The sequence below is a fragment of the Callorhinus ursinus genome, unplaced genomic scaffold, assembly GCF_003265705.2.
Source record: "Callorhinus ursinus isolate GAN/ISIS: 27379988/994484 unplaced genomic scaffold, GSC_fseal_2.0 scaffold12, whole genome shotgun sequence".
NCBI lineage: Eukaryota > Metazoa > Chordata > Mammalia > Carnivora > Otariidae > Callorhinus > Callorhinus ursinus.
In genome coordinates, this window is record NW_027397074.1 from 1,765,150 (window position 1) to 1,781,430 (window position 16,281).

Here is a 16,281-nt window from a genome sequence, read left to right on the forward strand (position 1 = left end):
CCTAGACCCTGTGCACTTCCCTCTCGGGGAGCTCTGTGAGAAATGGCAGCTGTGGGTGGAAAGAGTCGAGTCAGTGGAGCAGGTTTCTGCTCACTTGGCGCTCTCGTGAAGCTTTGATACTCTCTGAAAACTGGATTTCCTAAGCAAAGGCATAGCCCCATTAGAATTAGTAAGATTTTACATTGTTATTCTTTTAGTTTCAAATGACAGACTTACTACAGTAGATGCTGGCATATATTATATTACATTTATACATAGGACTTATTTATAAATAAAAATGTTTAGTTCTCAATAAATGTTTAGTTATGAAATGTATTTGTAAATATATACATTTTTAAACAGAATTTTTTCTTTTTGTTCATAAAAACGTTTTATATAGAAGATAGGTTTTTTAAGAAAGGTGTTTACAACCCAATACAAGAGCATTTAGTTTTGTATAATCTGAATTCAGTTTTAATAAATTTTGCCCTCACAGCCCAGAAAAGTCTTTGAAAGACTCACTGCAACCCTATGAAGCTGCTTATTTATCAAAATCTTTATCTCGACTCTTTGATCCTATCAACTTGGTTTTTCCCCCTGGTGGTCGCAATCCTCCTTCCGCAGATGAACTTGAAGGTATCATTAAAACTATAGCAAGGTACGTGTTTTTATATAGTGGCATGCTGTAAAATGCTTGCCACATTTGTTAGTGATGTTTTAATTTACTTCAAATTATTCAAGTAATTAGCCCTGCAATTAAATCAGGAGTTTTGCAGTGAATCAGTACACATATAGTAAGTACTTAAGATTCCAATTAATAAAACCTTTTAAATACAGTCTAAAAATAGCTTATAATTATTCTGTATCTTGTCAAGGATGCAAAGTAAACCTAATTTTTATGCCATAGTAAATAATATTATATAGTAAAATAAGCACAAAAATAGTTTTACAAACTGAGAAGTTAAAGCATAGAGCTTAGTGTTTATTATCTTAAATCCATAAAGTACTTAATGGCATACACAGGATTATAATCTTGATTAGCCTACTTGTGTTTGCTATTTTGAGCTTTCTAAGTGAATGTGACAGCTTTTAAAACTCTCAAAAGGCAAGGTATCCTTGTAGAGGTGCCACCTGAATGCTTGCAGATAATGTAATTATACTGTTGCCTTAGACATTTACACTTGCCCAGATGAATTTGCAGTTAAGACTATCTCAGTTCCTGTCACAGCTAACAAGTTGTCATAACAGTAGGTCTGTACATTTGTAGATGAACATTTTGAGAAATAAAAATAGTAGTTAGGCAATAGAGGACCAAAGTATAGAACTGTCTAGATTGTTTTAGACTGCGGATTTGAAGCTGGTGACTTGCAGGCATGTGCAGTAGGACTGAGAAGCCACAGATATAATGTCTGGGAGCATATATCCAGCTGCAGACATACCTATATGGCGTCGAAATTGCCGTACATCTTGATCTTGAATCTTTCCGTAATTATCGTGACTTACCAAAGTCCTGACTAGATTTTTTTACTATAATGTCTCTGTTTTCTGTTGGGTATAGTAGTGACAAGAACAATCTTGTATTCAATTTGACCTTTTTTTTTTGCAATTTGATCTTTTGACCTATTTATGGAAATGTTAAAGAGGCATCTCTCCCATTCTTCTGGGCAGCTTGGCAATACTGTAATCAAATATAACATGAAGCTTGAAGAAGCATAGTTATTGCCAGTATTCAGTAGCATTTGAAAGTGAGCATTAATAAAGTTATGTCTCACTATTTATGAAGGGCATTTTTATCACAGACAGTATGCACCAGTGTTGTTTCAAAGTCCTTCACTTTCTTCATAAAAAGAATCTGTTAAGTGCCAAGATTTATTTTGCTACTTCAGAGACAATAATTTTCCTGCTTTCTACCTGTGTATGGGTTTTTGTGCAGTTTTTAACTCCTAGTATTTTTTCCATGGTCTTTGTAAACACTTTTTTTTTCTTTTTGGCAGTCCCAACCAATCCAGTGTTAAAGTTGAAAATAAGTGTGGCAAAGAAATACTTCAAGACTCCAAATTTTAAAATTTCAAATTAAATTTTTGTTATGCTTCTGATATATTTAAAAAGCTACTCTACAAAATAGCGTGGATTGACATAATTTCTACAGAAACTGAGCATCTTTATGTATCATGTGTAATTTATATTTTTAGCCTATGTCCTTCCAAGGTCATCATTTCCATTCAAAAGCTGTCATTTCCTTGCAGATGTCTGTGATATGCAATGTCTCTAATTGCACTTATCACTATTAACAAGAGTGCTACTTTAAAAATCTGAACACAATTTACTCTCTTAATCACAGCCTGAACCCACACATGACGTGCTTTTATTAATGAGAAACTGGTCATTAACCAAACCATCTCAAAGCACTTTTTCCTAATGCTGAATTTAGGAGGAAAAATTAAACAATGCAACCAATTCTTGGAAGCAATCAGTGAAATCTATAAGAATCACTACACTGCTTATTGGGTTTAAGTTTATATGTTGTTCTCTTCCTTGTTGATGAACTATGTTGCTAATAATTAAAGTCTGTTTTTGTTTTATGCAGTGAACTAAATGTAGCTGCTGTAGATGCAGACCTCACATTAGCCGTGTCAAAAAATGTGGCAAAGACCGTCCAGTTATATGGTGTAAAATCGGAGCAGCTTGTAAGTGATACCCTTCTGTTAGAGCTCGTGATTTTGTTTAAAATTGCTAATTCTACTTGACTATAAGTATCAGTATTGAATTGACTGAATATTAATTTACTGGTGGTTTTACTTTATTGAAATTTTGAAACTTTCTGATGAATTTGAACCCCCCAAAAAGTTAGATCTATTTAAAAAATGGCCCTCCTACCGTTGTTATACTTTCAGAATGTAGGAAGGTTTTATAAGGCTTTAAAAAAAATGCTTGTACCACCTTATGGCCTAATTTATACACACACACACACACACGTAAATATAGTTGTCTCGGATTGATCAAAATTCCCCTGTGTTGTGACCACTCACCCTAGATATCTATCATTCATGCAGTTTACCTGTTGTGAAATTGACTTGAACTATTAAAAATGGCTAGAGGAAGTGAAGTGCTTAAAATTGTGATAAAAAATGTTGATTTACTTTTGAAGCTTTTAACCCTAGAACATGGAAGTTTAACCCTAAAATAATTTTATTTGAAATATTATTTGTATTTAAAATAATGTATAATTAGCTGAATCATAATCCTAATTTTATGTATTAATGTTTTAAAGTTAAGCACACGTGTTTAAATAGTGTATATGTATGCTAACTGAATCTAAAGAACAGGGCTTTAGTTTATTTTCAGCTGTGCTGCTAGATGAATTTTAAGGCATGTGCCAAAATCTCTACTGTCTTTACAGGAGTGACCAACCATGTTTTTCACTTTAGCCTCTCTGACTGCTCCCAGATGAAACATCATAAAATGAAGTAATGTGGTTTTACCTATATTCTAGTAGTTCTAGTTGGTTCTGGAATGATTTTTAGGGTAGATTGGTAACAAATTGAACTGAAGGAATTTGCATAAAATGATCCTTGGTGGGAACAGTCATATCATGTGGCTTCTTTCAGTTCCAGTGGATGGCCTCATTTTATTTGCCTGTTAATGTGCTGTTTTCCATTCAGTTGTTCTGGTAGCCTTGACAAGCAATTTAGAAGCAGCTTTTTAAAACTTCATTTATTGAAAACTGGCCCTATATACAGACCATGGCAGCTCTTCGTAGGTAATTAGATGACTAATTTTTCTCTTGAACTTATTTAATAGAAGCTTTTTTTATGATGTTCATTGCTTTTAAAAGCATGGTTTATTGCTACAAATAAAATTCAGTATTATATCCAATAGAATCTAGTGTAATTACTGCAAATGTCAGGAAAAAAATCATTAGATAGTCCCACCTGAGAACAACATTATAAGGAAGAACCAGCATATGTATAGAAAATATTTTGCTTTTTTCACTCAGCATAATAAAGACATGTATCATATGATCTCACTGATATGAGGAATTCTTAATCTCAGGAAACAAACTGAGAATTGCTGGAGTGGTGGGGGGTGGGAGGGATGGGGTGGCTGGGTGATAGACATTGGGGAGGGTATGTGGTATGGTGAGCGCTGTGAATTGTGCAAGACTGTTGAATCACAGACCTGTACCTCTGAAACAAATAATACATTATATGTTAAAAAAAAGAAGAAGATAGGGGCACCTGGGTGGCTCAGTCGTTAAGCGTCTGCCTTTGGCTCAGTTCATGATCCCAGGGTCCTGGGTTCGAGCCCCGCATCGGGCTCCCTGCTCGTTGGGAAGCCTGCTTCTCCTTCTCACACTCGCCCTGCTTGTGTTCCCTCTCTCACTGTGTCTCTCTCTGTCAAATAAATAAATAAAATTAAAAAAAAAAAAAGATAGTAGGAAGGGAAAAATGAAGGGGGGGAAATTGGAGGGGGAGACGAACCATGAGAGACTGTGGACTCTGAGAAACAAACTGAGGGTTCTAGAGGGGAGGGGGGTGGGGGGAGGAGTTAGCCTGGTGATGGGTAATAAAGAGCTCAAGTACTGAATGGAGCACTGGGTGTTATACGCAAACAATGAATCATGGAACACTACATCAAAAACTAATGATGTAATGTATGGTGATTTACATAACGTAAGAAAATTAAAAAAAATAAATGCCCAGTGGTCCAATCTCAAAAAAAAAAAATATTTTGCTTTTCTGCTGCAGGAGGTGGCAGTGGTAATGGTAAAGTGTGACTTCAGTTAAGACATTAATGGTAGGGGCACCTGGGTGGCTCAGTCTGTTAAGCATCTACCTTTGGTTCAGGTCATGATCCCAGGGTCCTGGGATCAAGCCGCTCACTGGGCTCCCGCTTCTCCCTCTCCCTCTCCCTGCCACTCCCCCTTGTGCTTGCTTTCGCTTTCTGTCAAGTAAATAAAAATCTTAAAAAAAAAATAATGGTAAAAGGCTTTGACAAATTTAAAATATATCAACAAACATTTGATTGAATTGATACTGGTGGTCAGATAGTCTGTGACCTAAATTACTCAGGCTTACGAAACTTACAATGCTGAAGGCTAACCAGAAAGTCATTTTCAACTTTGGTTGTAGTGCCTAAAGAGAGCCTAAGCATTAAGAGTAGAAAAAGCATCATATGCTTTATTTTTAAAATATATTATTGATTAAGGACTTAAGTAACATTTTAGTATACATCTCTTATTTTGGGCTAATACTATTTCTGTTACTTCTTTATGTTTTTAAATTTGACGTCTTTTATTCTTTGATCTTGCTGTATTCCTGTTCTTTTAGAATTATTTCATTGAAAACATTTAGAGGAAAATAGCCAGTATTAAGTCTTTGGTGGGAGAAAGACTTGAAACAGAATTTGAAGTAGAATAACTAGTTTATCTGTAAATGGAAATGTTGACTTGATATATGGTATGACATATTTCTATAAATGGAGGATTCTTTTTATAGATGAAAAATTTAAGTCCACAAGGTTGGAAAGTGACAGAAATCAGATCCTTAATGGAATGTTCAAGCAGCGAGATGAAGGAAGGCTAGAATTTTCAAGACAAACGTGTTTTCAAAAGGGGGACTTGAAAATATAGAACCTGAAATGTAGAATGAACAGCTTTTCAAAATCCTAAATTTATTTCCCTAAAGGTCAGTTGTACAAGTTTCTTGACTATCAGAACATTTTAGTATACTTAACTGTAGCTTTAATTCCTATCAGGAGATAAGCTCATCAAAGGATTTTTCAAGTGGATCCCTTCTATGAACCATTCTTGTGGTTATCTCAATCACTGTGTATTTAGATAAATTCTTCCACATGCTTAGAAAAGCAATGTTATTTCTTTTTACCCTCATTGTTTTAGTATTCTAGGATTTGGTAGAGTATAACATACAAATTATATGTATGTAGTACGTGTATATGCTTATAATAATCTGAAATTTTATCATTACACATGTGTTAGTTTTTCTAAGGCTTTTCTGTTATTAATCAGCAAAATTAGATGTCCTACAAACCTAAAACTCTATAGGGACAAATTCTTAAGTTCTTTTCTCTCTTAAATGGCACCAGAGAATTCATTGCTTGAGGTTAGGTAGGGGCCATAAGAATAACAACAGTTATTAACCAGTAATAGCGGCTTGGATGATGCCAAAGCCATTTATGTCACATACTTCACAACAGCCCTATGAAATGGCAGTATTCGTATCTGCCACTATAGAAGGTGGAAATGGAGGCCAAGAAAAGTTAATAGCATGCCCCAAACAGACTGCTGACAGTAGAAAGCTAGCTAGCAAGTGTTGAAACTAAGCATTTAAACTCAGGTTTGACTCTAGACCATGCTTTAAACTGTATTGTGCCTCAACACAAATAACATTGTTTTTTATTTGAGAAAAGTAGGATTTTTTTGTGATTTACTTGTTCACTTGTTTACTTTACAACATGAGATAGAGATCTAAATCTACTTTAATACATGCATGATATATTTTATGGATGTATTATAGCTTATTTAACTTCTGTGGCCTTAATGGATAGTATCTTGGTTCATAACAAAATGATACCAGCTGGGTGACTTATAAGCAGCATTGATGTATTTCTCACAGTTCTGGAGCCTGCAGAGTCCAAGACCAGGGCAGCAGCAGGTGCGGTGTCTGGTGCGGGCCCTTCACTAGGTCACTGATGGCTGTCTTCTCCCTCTGACCTCCCAGGCCAGGGGGCAAGGGGACTCTTTCAAGCCTCTTGTATGAGGGCACTAATCCCATTCGGAGTGCTCCCCTTTCATGACCTAAGCACCTCCCAAAGTCCCCATCTTCTTGGGCATTAGGTTTCAAGGTATAATTCAGGGGTGGAATGAGTGGGAAGGATACAGACATTCAGAGCATAGCAGATATTTAGATGGCTTAGTAGTTTTGTTTAGAAAAAGAAGGGATTTAACCTTGAATTCTAATATGTAAGGGTTTACCGCCTCTAGTATGTATTTAATCTAGTGTATAATGTGAATATCAGCCTCCTAGGTGGCCTTTTGTGAACAAGAGATCAGTGTTTTTTAGACTGTCTTTATTTAAAAGTTCTCATTCACTTGTTTGACAGGAGTTGTGAAGTTATATATAATTTGCTAAGTAGAATTTTATGTTCAAAATACATACCTGCAGATATATATATTTTATGATTGAACTGAACAAACATTATTTAATGGTTATGTATTGGTAATTTGTTCGTATAGTTCTGAAATGTGACCTTTAGAAGAAAATGTCATTAGACCTTGCTATTGTAAGTTTGAATCAATGTTTTCCTTGTGCTCTGTATATGAAAATGAAATTAAAATATTAGTATATAAGAGTTATTGTGGTACCTTTATAAAGCTTTATAGGCTTGTGAACTTGTGATGTCAAAATTATAGGCAGATATACTAATAAGTAGTCCTTTTAAAAGGTAAACTGTGAGGACATTTACCAACAATAACTATTATCTGATGGTTTCAGGGGATGACATCTAGAATCTTGGTGTAAATGTCAAATGTTATAAACCATGAGAAAGTAGATTGGCATTTAATTAGGTTGCAGACCATTTAAATGGAAACAATAATAGGAATGACATTTAAAGGGAGGTTTCAACTTTAATGCAGGTCAGTAGCTGTGTATGAGGTCGGTCGTACTAGATGGCAGTAGGGTTTTTGTTGTTTTGTTTTGTTTTGTTTTGAGCTTTGTAAATATGCCCTTTATTCTTTGTGTAATTTCTTAAGCAATTTGGAGACTTGACATTCGTATAGGGGAAGAAAACCTACATGTGTGATATTTAAATGGTGATAGAGAGACACATGGGTTCAACTTTTTTAGTTTTAAACAGATTATTTAATGCAGATTTAAATGTCATCTACCTGGATACTGCTCCATATAATATCATATGGTAATAATCTATATTATTAACATTAAAATAATAAAAGGTTTTTTAAAATGTGAAATCACTTGAATTTTTATATTAAGTATAAATATATGAAACATGTCAGTAGATTCTTCAGCCCAAATGCACTGTAGCTATAATACAAATACACTGAGCCCTTTGGGTTACCTACTCTCTTCATTCTTAGACTGCCGTCCACTCTTTCTAACCTCCGTTCTTGCATTGAACTATTTTAGGATCACTCCTTCTTTCCTTTGAGATCATTTTCTGACTTGCTTCCCATACTTGTGAGAGCCTGATTTTCTGTGGGCTGTGCCAGGTCAGTAGTTAATCGTCATGTTAGTCTAAGATTCAGTAGGCCAGAGTGAAGACAGAAAGAAATGTCAAATAATGGTTATTGTCTGCTGGTTAACCGAACATAAAAAAAAAATGGTTATTGTCATTAGGCGGTATTTTCAAAAAAAGTAAGAACTGCAAAGTTGTTGGCCAAAGCCTACAAAGTCTGTGTTATCTGTTGCCATGAGAACATTGCCGACAGACAACCACAACACCTGAATGGCATACAACATGCACTTAATGCCTATACTTCTCCAGGCAGATGGAGGGCAGCTAGGTTGCTTATCTTGGTTGGGTTTGCTCACAGCAGGCTGGCTGCTGATGGAGGCTGACTTCAACCACAGTTAAATACTCTGCTCTGTTCTGCATATCTCTCCTCCTGCAGCAGGCTCTCTTGGGCTTAATCCCATGATGAAGGCAGAAGCACATGAGAGAAAATATTCTCAAAAGTCTGGCTCACCAGAATAACCCAACCACAGTACATTATTAAATTGCAAAGGATGGGGATGCAGACAGGGATGAAGGATTCAGACCAATCGTGCCATCTGTCACAAAGCCAAATTAGAAACATGGCTATAACAAGAAAAGAGAGTTCATGAACTTTTCTTTTTATTCCTTAATCTCCCTACTTGAATCCTGTCTGTATGTGTTAAATTTTCAAAAATATCTATTTACATATGTATGTAATTTTTTTTGAGCTATAAAAAATGGGAGTTGAAAATCTGCATATAACTCCCTAAAAACTAAGAGCCTACTGTTGACTGGAATCCTTACAAATCACATTAAACAGTCAATTAACACACATTTTGTATGTTATAATATAATAATCATATACCATATTCTTACAGTAAATTAGAGAGAAAGTGTTATTAAGAAAATCATAGGGAAGAGAAGATATATTTATAATACTGTATTGTATTTATTGGAAAAAATACATGTGTAAGTGGACCTGCACAGTTCAAACCCATGTTGTTCAAGAGTCAGCTATATTATTTTTAGGTGCACAACATAATTTTTTTAAAGGATTTTTTTTTTTAAGAGAGCGAGTGGGGGAGGGGGCAGAGAGAGAGAAACTTAAACAGACTCCCCGCCTGATATGGGGCTTGATCTCAGTGACCCTGAGATCACTACCTGAACTGAAACCAAGAGTCGGGTACTTGCCAACTGCACCATCGGGGTGCCCCTAATTTTTTTTCTTGTGGTGAGAACTTTTTTTTTAAGTTTGTTTGTTTGTTTACTTAAAGTCATCTTTACACCCAGTGTGGGGCTTGAACTCATGACCCCAAGATCAAGAGTCACATGCTTCTCCAACTGGGCCAGCCAGGCGCCCCTCTGGTAGTGAGAACTTTTTAAGATTTACTCTTTTAGCAATTTTCAGTATACAATACAGTATTGTTAACTATAGTCCCCTGCTATACGTTATATTCCCATGACTTACTTATCTTACAATAGAGTTTTATATTTTTTGACCATTTTCACCCACATTTCCCCCACCCCCTGCCTCTAGCAATCACCAATCTGTTCTTTGTATCTATGAGTTCTTCTTTTTAAAATATTCCAGATAGAAGTGATATCATGCAGTATTGATTATCTGTCTGGCATATTTTACTTAGCATAATGCCCTTAAGTTCCATGCATGTTGTCACAAATGGCAGGATTTCCTTCTTCTTTTAATAGCTGAATAATATCCCATTGCATATATATATGTATACATGTATATATGTGATGTATGTATGAATATGTTTATGTATATACATATATATATATATATACATATATATATGTACATATATCTCACATTTTCTTTATCCAGTCATCCCTTCATGGGCACTTAGGTATGAGCTGTCATAATATCATTGTGGTTGTCTATTCAGATGTAATCTCTAATTGGATTTTTTGGTTTTTGCTGTTGGGTTGTATGAGTTCTTAATACATACAGGATGTTAACCTCTTATGACACATAATTGGCAAATATCTTCTCCCAAATGTGTATTAAATTTTTATGGAATTTAATATCACTTTCATAGCCAAAGGATAGAAATTTATTACTATCATAATTCACTTAGTGATTTTAATTAATGTTAATATTACTTTAAAAAACTCATGAGCCTTTTTCTGTATACTTCATTTGATGATATATATTTTGACCCCTTATCACATTTTCTAATCTTTATTGCCCTAAACCTGTTTTCATTACTATAGTATATAATATTCAAATAAATATTTTTCTTCTTCTGTGATTTCTTTTGTTACAAAATATACTTTTATTTATTTTTAACTTAATTTCAGAAGGTGGAGTTTCTTCGGTCTCTGAACTATTAATAGGATAGATACTAACTCCAGGAAATAGAAGTAGTAGTTAGAGACTTGAAAAGAAATTTGGGCAATTGAATCTTGACTCATAACTTTTTACTGCCATGTTAGCACTTCAATACCATGAAGATTTTTTACGTATATCCACTTTTTCAAGGTATTCTCATTAACAGGATTAGTCTGAATTACCTGGTCCATTTGAGAGGAATTAGAAAATACCTCTTTTCAAGCATATTAATGATCAAAAAACCTTTTATTCTCATCCCCGTTCTAGGGTATTGGAATATAGTTTAATTCCCTAATGTATGCTTCAAAATTATACTTTATGGAAGTATGTTTTTTGGGGTTTTTTTTTGTTTGTTTTTTTTGTTGTTTTTTATTTATTTTTATTATGTTAATCACCATACATTACATCATTAGTTTCTGATGTAGTGTTCCATGATTCATTGTTTGCGTATAACACCCAGTGCTCCATTCAATATATATGATCTATATGGTGCCCTCTTTAATACCCATCACCAGGCTAACCCATCCCCCCACCTCCCTCCCCTCTAGAATTCTCAGTTTGTTTCTCAGAGTCCATAGTCTCTCATGGTTTGTCTCCCCCTCTGATTTCCACCCCCCTTCATTTTTCCCTTCCTACTATCTTCTCCTTTTTTTAACGTATAATGTGTTATTCGTTTCAGAGGTACAGGTTTGTGATTCAACAGTCTTACACAATTCACAGCACTATATGGTGAGCGCTGTGGAAGTATGTTTTTAAGAGAGAAAATTGTCAGCATTTAGTCAAGGTTAGGCTTTGATTCACTCAGAGCACCCTCCTACCTAGCACGCTCAGACGTACAGATGCACCTAACAGTAAAGATCTAGCCATCTTCACAAATAAGATAGAAAGAAAACCTACCTTTGCCTCTTAGGGCTACTGTAAGTACCAGCCTAATGTGATGTGAGGTGAGATGGCCTGGTAAGTGGAACCAAAACACACTCAGGAATTGGATCTGCAGTGTGCTAGTGTGATGGGATTTCTGAACCATAAGCATTGATATGGTTGCGAATTGGAGAACAGTGGTGGTAGTGGTGGGGAGGGAGGCATGTTTGAAAGGGCTACTCTAAAACCCCCAGACACTTGGGATAATCAGAGAGAGGAAGAGGAAAAGACACATAACACTTCCTTTAAAAATTGGGATGCAAACTGAAGTTGGCTGCATTTGAATATAAAAGAACTCATTTACATCTTGGAAGACTGATTTTTTTTTTTTTAATTATCCTTTTTGATATCAAGCAGATAGCACACTTTTGGGCAACTTTTACTCAACTCACTAGTAGGAAGTTGTGCCAATTTAGAATATTTTCAGAGACATATCTAAAAAAATGGTGTATATGGAAAGTGTTCTGTAATAGGAATCAAGAAAATCTTTTTTCTCCACGGACAATCTTTTTTTAAAATCATAATATCTTAGGGTAGGAATTGTTAATCTAGAAGGTGGGTGAAGGGGCTTCAGGGCATCTGTGAACCCCAGGAAATTATCAAATGTTATGACATGTGAGTTTTTTCTGGGAAAACATGATATATTTCAAAGAGGTCTATAGTCCTTCCTTCCTCCTGAAATAACTGAACTGTATCTAGAAAATCTCCCAATATGTGTTATGCGCAAACTATAATGTCTTACTAGGGGAAATAGAAGAAGGGATATGGGCTACTTGGGTAGAATGATGAATGATTTTTAGAAAAGTTGATCAGGCCCTTGGAAGAATAGATGGGAGATATAGTTTGTGACAAAATTTGTGTGGGTGTGATGGCTACTTCCTGTTTTCTCTCCTGTGATAAGAGTGGGTCTTCCCTGGTTGATGAAACTTTTAGGAAGAGGATTTATGACAGTTGAGTTCCTTTTGGAGGACCTGCCTTTAAGCAGATATGGCAGGTTCAGAGAAAGCCATTCTGAAATATTTGCTGTTTTTCAGTGACTTCAACTCAAAATAATATACCAGAGAAGCATATTTTGGAGTGGCGTGTCCTAAACTCCTTCATACACAAGTTATACAGAAATCAACTATTTCTGTATACCATCTACAAACAGAAAATAGAATTTGTTTTTTAAAAACATTATTTATAATGGCATCAGAAAATAACATGCTTCTATGAATAATTTGAGAAAATGTGGGCAAGACTGCACTGAACACTCTAAGTCATATTAAGAGAAATTAAAGGAGTAAATAAATGATGGCACATACTCTCTTCATAGATTGGATGGCTCAGTATAATAAACATATCCGTTCTCCCAAAATTGATCTATAGGTTCAGTGTAACAGTGTATTTTTTACCAATGCAGAAATATTTGTTCTACTAATATTAAGATCCATTAGAGACCTACAATAATTAAGTTGCTGAAGTTTTAGCACAAGGATCAAGAAATGCATTGAAAGAGAAATAGCCCCACACATATAGAGTCACTTGCTGTGTGACAAAGATGGCAGAAGAGAGGAGTAGGGAAAGGATGGTCTTTTCAGTAAGTAATGATGGGTTCATTTGATAGCCTTGTGGAAAAAAATGAAAGTTAGCTCTCACGAGAGGCAAAAATAAATATTAGGTAGAATGTAGATCTAAATGTGAAAGGGGAAACCTAATACAAAGACCCATACATGGGACACCTCGGTGGCTCAGGAGGTTAAGCGTCGCCTTAGGCTCAGGTCATAATCCCCGGGTCCTGGGATCGAGCCCTACATTGGGATCCCTGCTGAGCAGGGAGCTTGCTTCTCCCTCTTCCTCTGCCCCCCCCACTCTCTTTCTCAAATAAATAAATAAAATCTTAAAAAAAAATACCCATACATATACACCATGAGACATGTATAACAGCATTATTTATAATAGCCTCAAATTAGAAACAGCCCAAATGCACATCAGCACTAGAACAAATACATAAATGCTGAGCTATTCATCAGTGGAATACTGTGCAATACTGAAAAATGAACAAACTACAGCTTACATATGTTCCTCTGTGGATGAATCTGACAAACATAATATTGAGCAAAATACAAACATGTATATAGTTATTATAAATGAAATATTATGTCCCAAATGATTCCATTTGTTTAAGAAGTCACTTTATAGAAGGAAGGAGGAGATGATTGAGTTGGAACTACAAGGAAGGGTTTTTGGAGTGCTAGTAATATTTAAATTTTTTGTCTGTGGTTACAAGAGTTTTTGATTTATGATAACTCATTTATCTATACTTTGATGTTTTTTATACATTTCTACCTTGATTTTATATTTCAGTTAAAAATACTTTTAAAAACCTGTAAAGGTATGTGTAGAGGTGGCACATAGGTGTATCCTAGCTTTATAGGAGGATAATCATTTAGTGTTTAGGACTTGAAAAAATATGGAGGCTTTTATAAATTTTGGAAGATGTTTAGTGACTCTCTAATGTTGAATAAACTAATCTTAGAAAAAAAGTAAAAAAGGACTAAGATCGGGAAAAGTAGAAATGCCTGTTTTTCTTCTTGAGTTCACCAACCACCCACCTCTCCCCAGTTTAAACATCTAAGAACTTCCTAAAATAAACTAACCAAAATTAGATGTAATATGCTGTACATTTGGAAGTTTGGAGAAAATAAAGGGATGTGAATGTGTGTGTGCACGCAAGTGCATGCATGTGTGCGTGTAAGGCATCTTTTCTTGGGTGTAGATTTATTTTTACTTTTGTAAAATACATGCAGCCACTCCCTTTGCTGAGAACCCTATTTAGTTGGGAAATTGAATTTCTAATTGTAGTCATTCTGGTAGCCATCAAAGATTGACAGTAATGACATGGAATATTGAGCTCTGGGGAATTCAAGATTCCCTTCCTTTTTCTCTCAAGAATCTGTAGAAAATGCTTCAAGAAAATATTGATACTTTGAGAGCTTGGTTACAAACTAGTGAGGGATATAGTGAGGGAGATACCTGGTAATCTTGTGAAGACTTCTATGTGCTAATATGGAAAACTCTCTAAGACATAGTATGAAGCTAGAAAAAGAAGGTGAAAATAGTACATTTAGTAGTCCCACCTGTAAATAAAACAGATAACATAACTAAATGCTGTTTTATGCTTTTTTCTTTCTCTTTTTTACTGGAAGGTCACAATAAGAAACTGTTAGTGTATAACTTTGGAGAGTGGGACTAAAGATGTGGAGAGAGAACATTTGGTTTTCAGTTTATACTTTTAAGTTAGTTCTGTTTCAGTTTTTACCATATGCAGGTTTTTAACTTGCAGAAGAAATAATTGAATTCGCACCCAAAGGGACTGATCACACTGAGTGACACTGAGGAGAGAGATACAAGTGGCTTAAAAGCCAACGTAAGGGGTGCCTGGGTGGCTCAGTTGGTTGAGCGACTGCCTTTGGCTCAGGTCATGATCCTGGAGTCCTGGGATCGAGTCCCGCATTGCGCTTCCTGCTCAGCAGGGAGTCTGCTTCTCCCTCTGACCCTCTTCCCTCTCGTGCTTTCTATCTCTCATTCTCTCTCTCTCTGAAATAAAAAAAAAAAAGCCAACGTAAGTCTGGTAGCTATTGAAGCAGTTTGTGCTCTGGATTCTGTTACGCATAAAGTGGCACCTTCAGCCCAGAGCCCCTGGTTTTAAGGACCCTGCTTCTTCAGCCTTGTTATGTGCCTGTATTCTGGAATACTGAGAGACTAGAGACTGGCTAAATGCTTGTGCTTTCCTGGAATTCCTGTGACCCAATCTGATATCCTTGAAATTCCGTAACCTTAACTCTAGATCACACCAGCCCTTGCAGAATATAGTAGGGGGTTTGGTCTTGGCCTTCACTCTGAAAGGGAAGCCATTTGATGGTTGGACAGAAAAGGAGGAAATCTAACTCAAAAAGAAGGATCGAAATGCAAGAAATAAGAGTAAGTGTAAGCAATTAGTAAACATGTAGGTAAATCCAAGCCTTAATTGCATAAAATAAGAAATAATAGTGACTAATTTGGGACATATAAACAAGATAGAACTGAAATACTTATCCTCATTAAAGTTTGAAATGAGGAGAAGGGGTAATGAATTTTAAAGCATTCTTAAAATGCTTATATTATTCAGGAGGACTGTAAAGCCGTAGATATTTTGGCTTAAATTGAATATGAATTTTAATAATTTAATTATGACCACTGAAAGAATAGAAATAGAATGTATAACTTCTAAATGAACTGATGGAAAAATGGGTAAAAGAGAAAAGTATCAGTTCAATAAAAGGCTGAGAAATGAACAGAATAAAAAGAAGCAAAGAAAATCATATGAGAATTACATAGTAAGACGGATTTCAAATATATCACTGATCACAATAAATGTAAATAGACTAAACTGACCACAGACATTTCTCAGTTTGGATAGAAACAATAAATTTAGCTTTGTGTGATACATCTAAAACATAAGTGATGTGGGTTCACGAGCAAGCAAGCAGTCAAAAAAGAACTCTTGAGACATTTTTGGTGCAAAAAGGTGCTTTTCTTATAGCCCAGGGATAGGACCTGTGGGCAGAAAGAGTTGCACTTTTTGCTGTATGAAGCTGATGGGTATACACTTAGTGCTCAAAGGGGAGGAAACAAGCAAGGGGTATTAGATCATAAATGTCTTCTTCAAACTTCCACTCGTAAAACTACTTTGGCAAGATTTCTCTGGTGCTTATCTTTCAGCTCGATATTAACTATCGGTGAGATGTACAGGCAGTCAGGAGACCCTCTAA

General features: G+C 35.5%; 1 protein-coding gene across 1 annotated transcript in view; it reads left to right on the plus strand.

The window, feature by feature from the left end:
- COG5 (component of oligomeric golgi complex 5) overlaps positions 1 to 16,281 on the plus strand; it is a 334,035-nt gene that overhangs the window by 271,753 nt on the left and 46,001 nt on the right. Inside the window, exons 13-14 of the mRNA XM_025872663.2 lie at positions 476 to 637; positions 2,567 to 2,666. Coding sequence (XP_025728448.2) covers positions 476 to 637; positions 2,567 to 2,666 — 262 coding nt within the window. The remainder of the gene's footprint in view (positions 1 to 475; positions 638 to 2,566; positions 2,667 to 16,281) is intronic.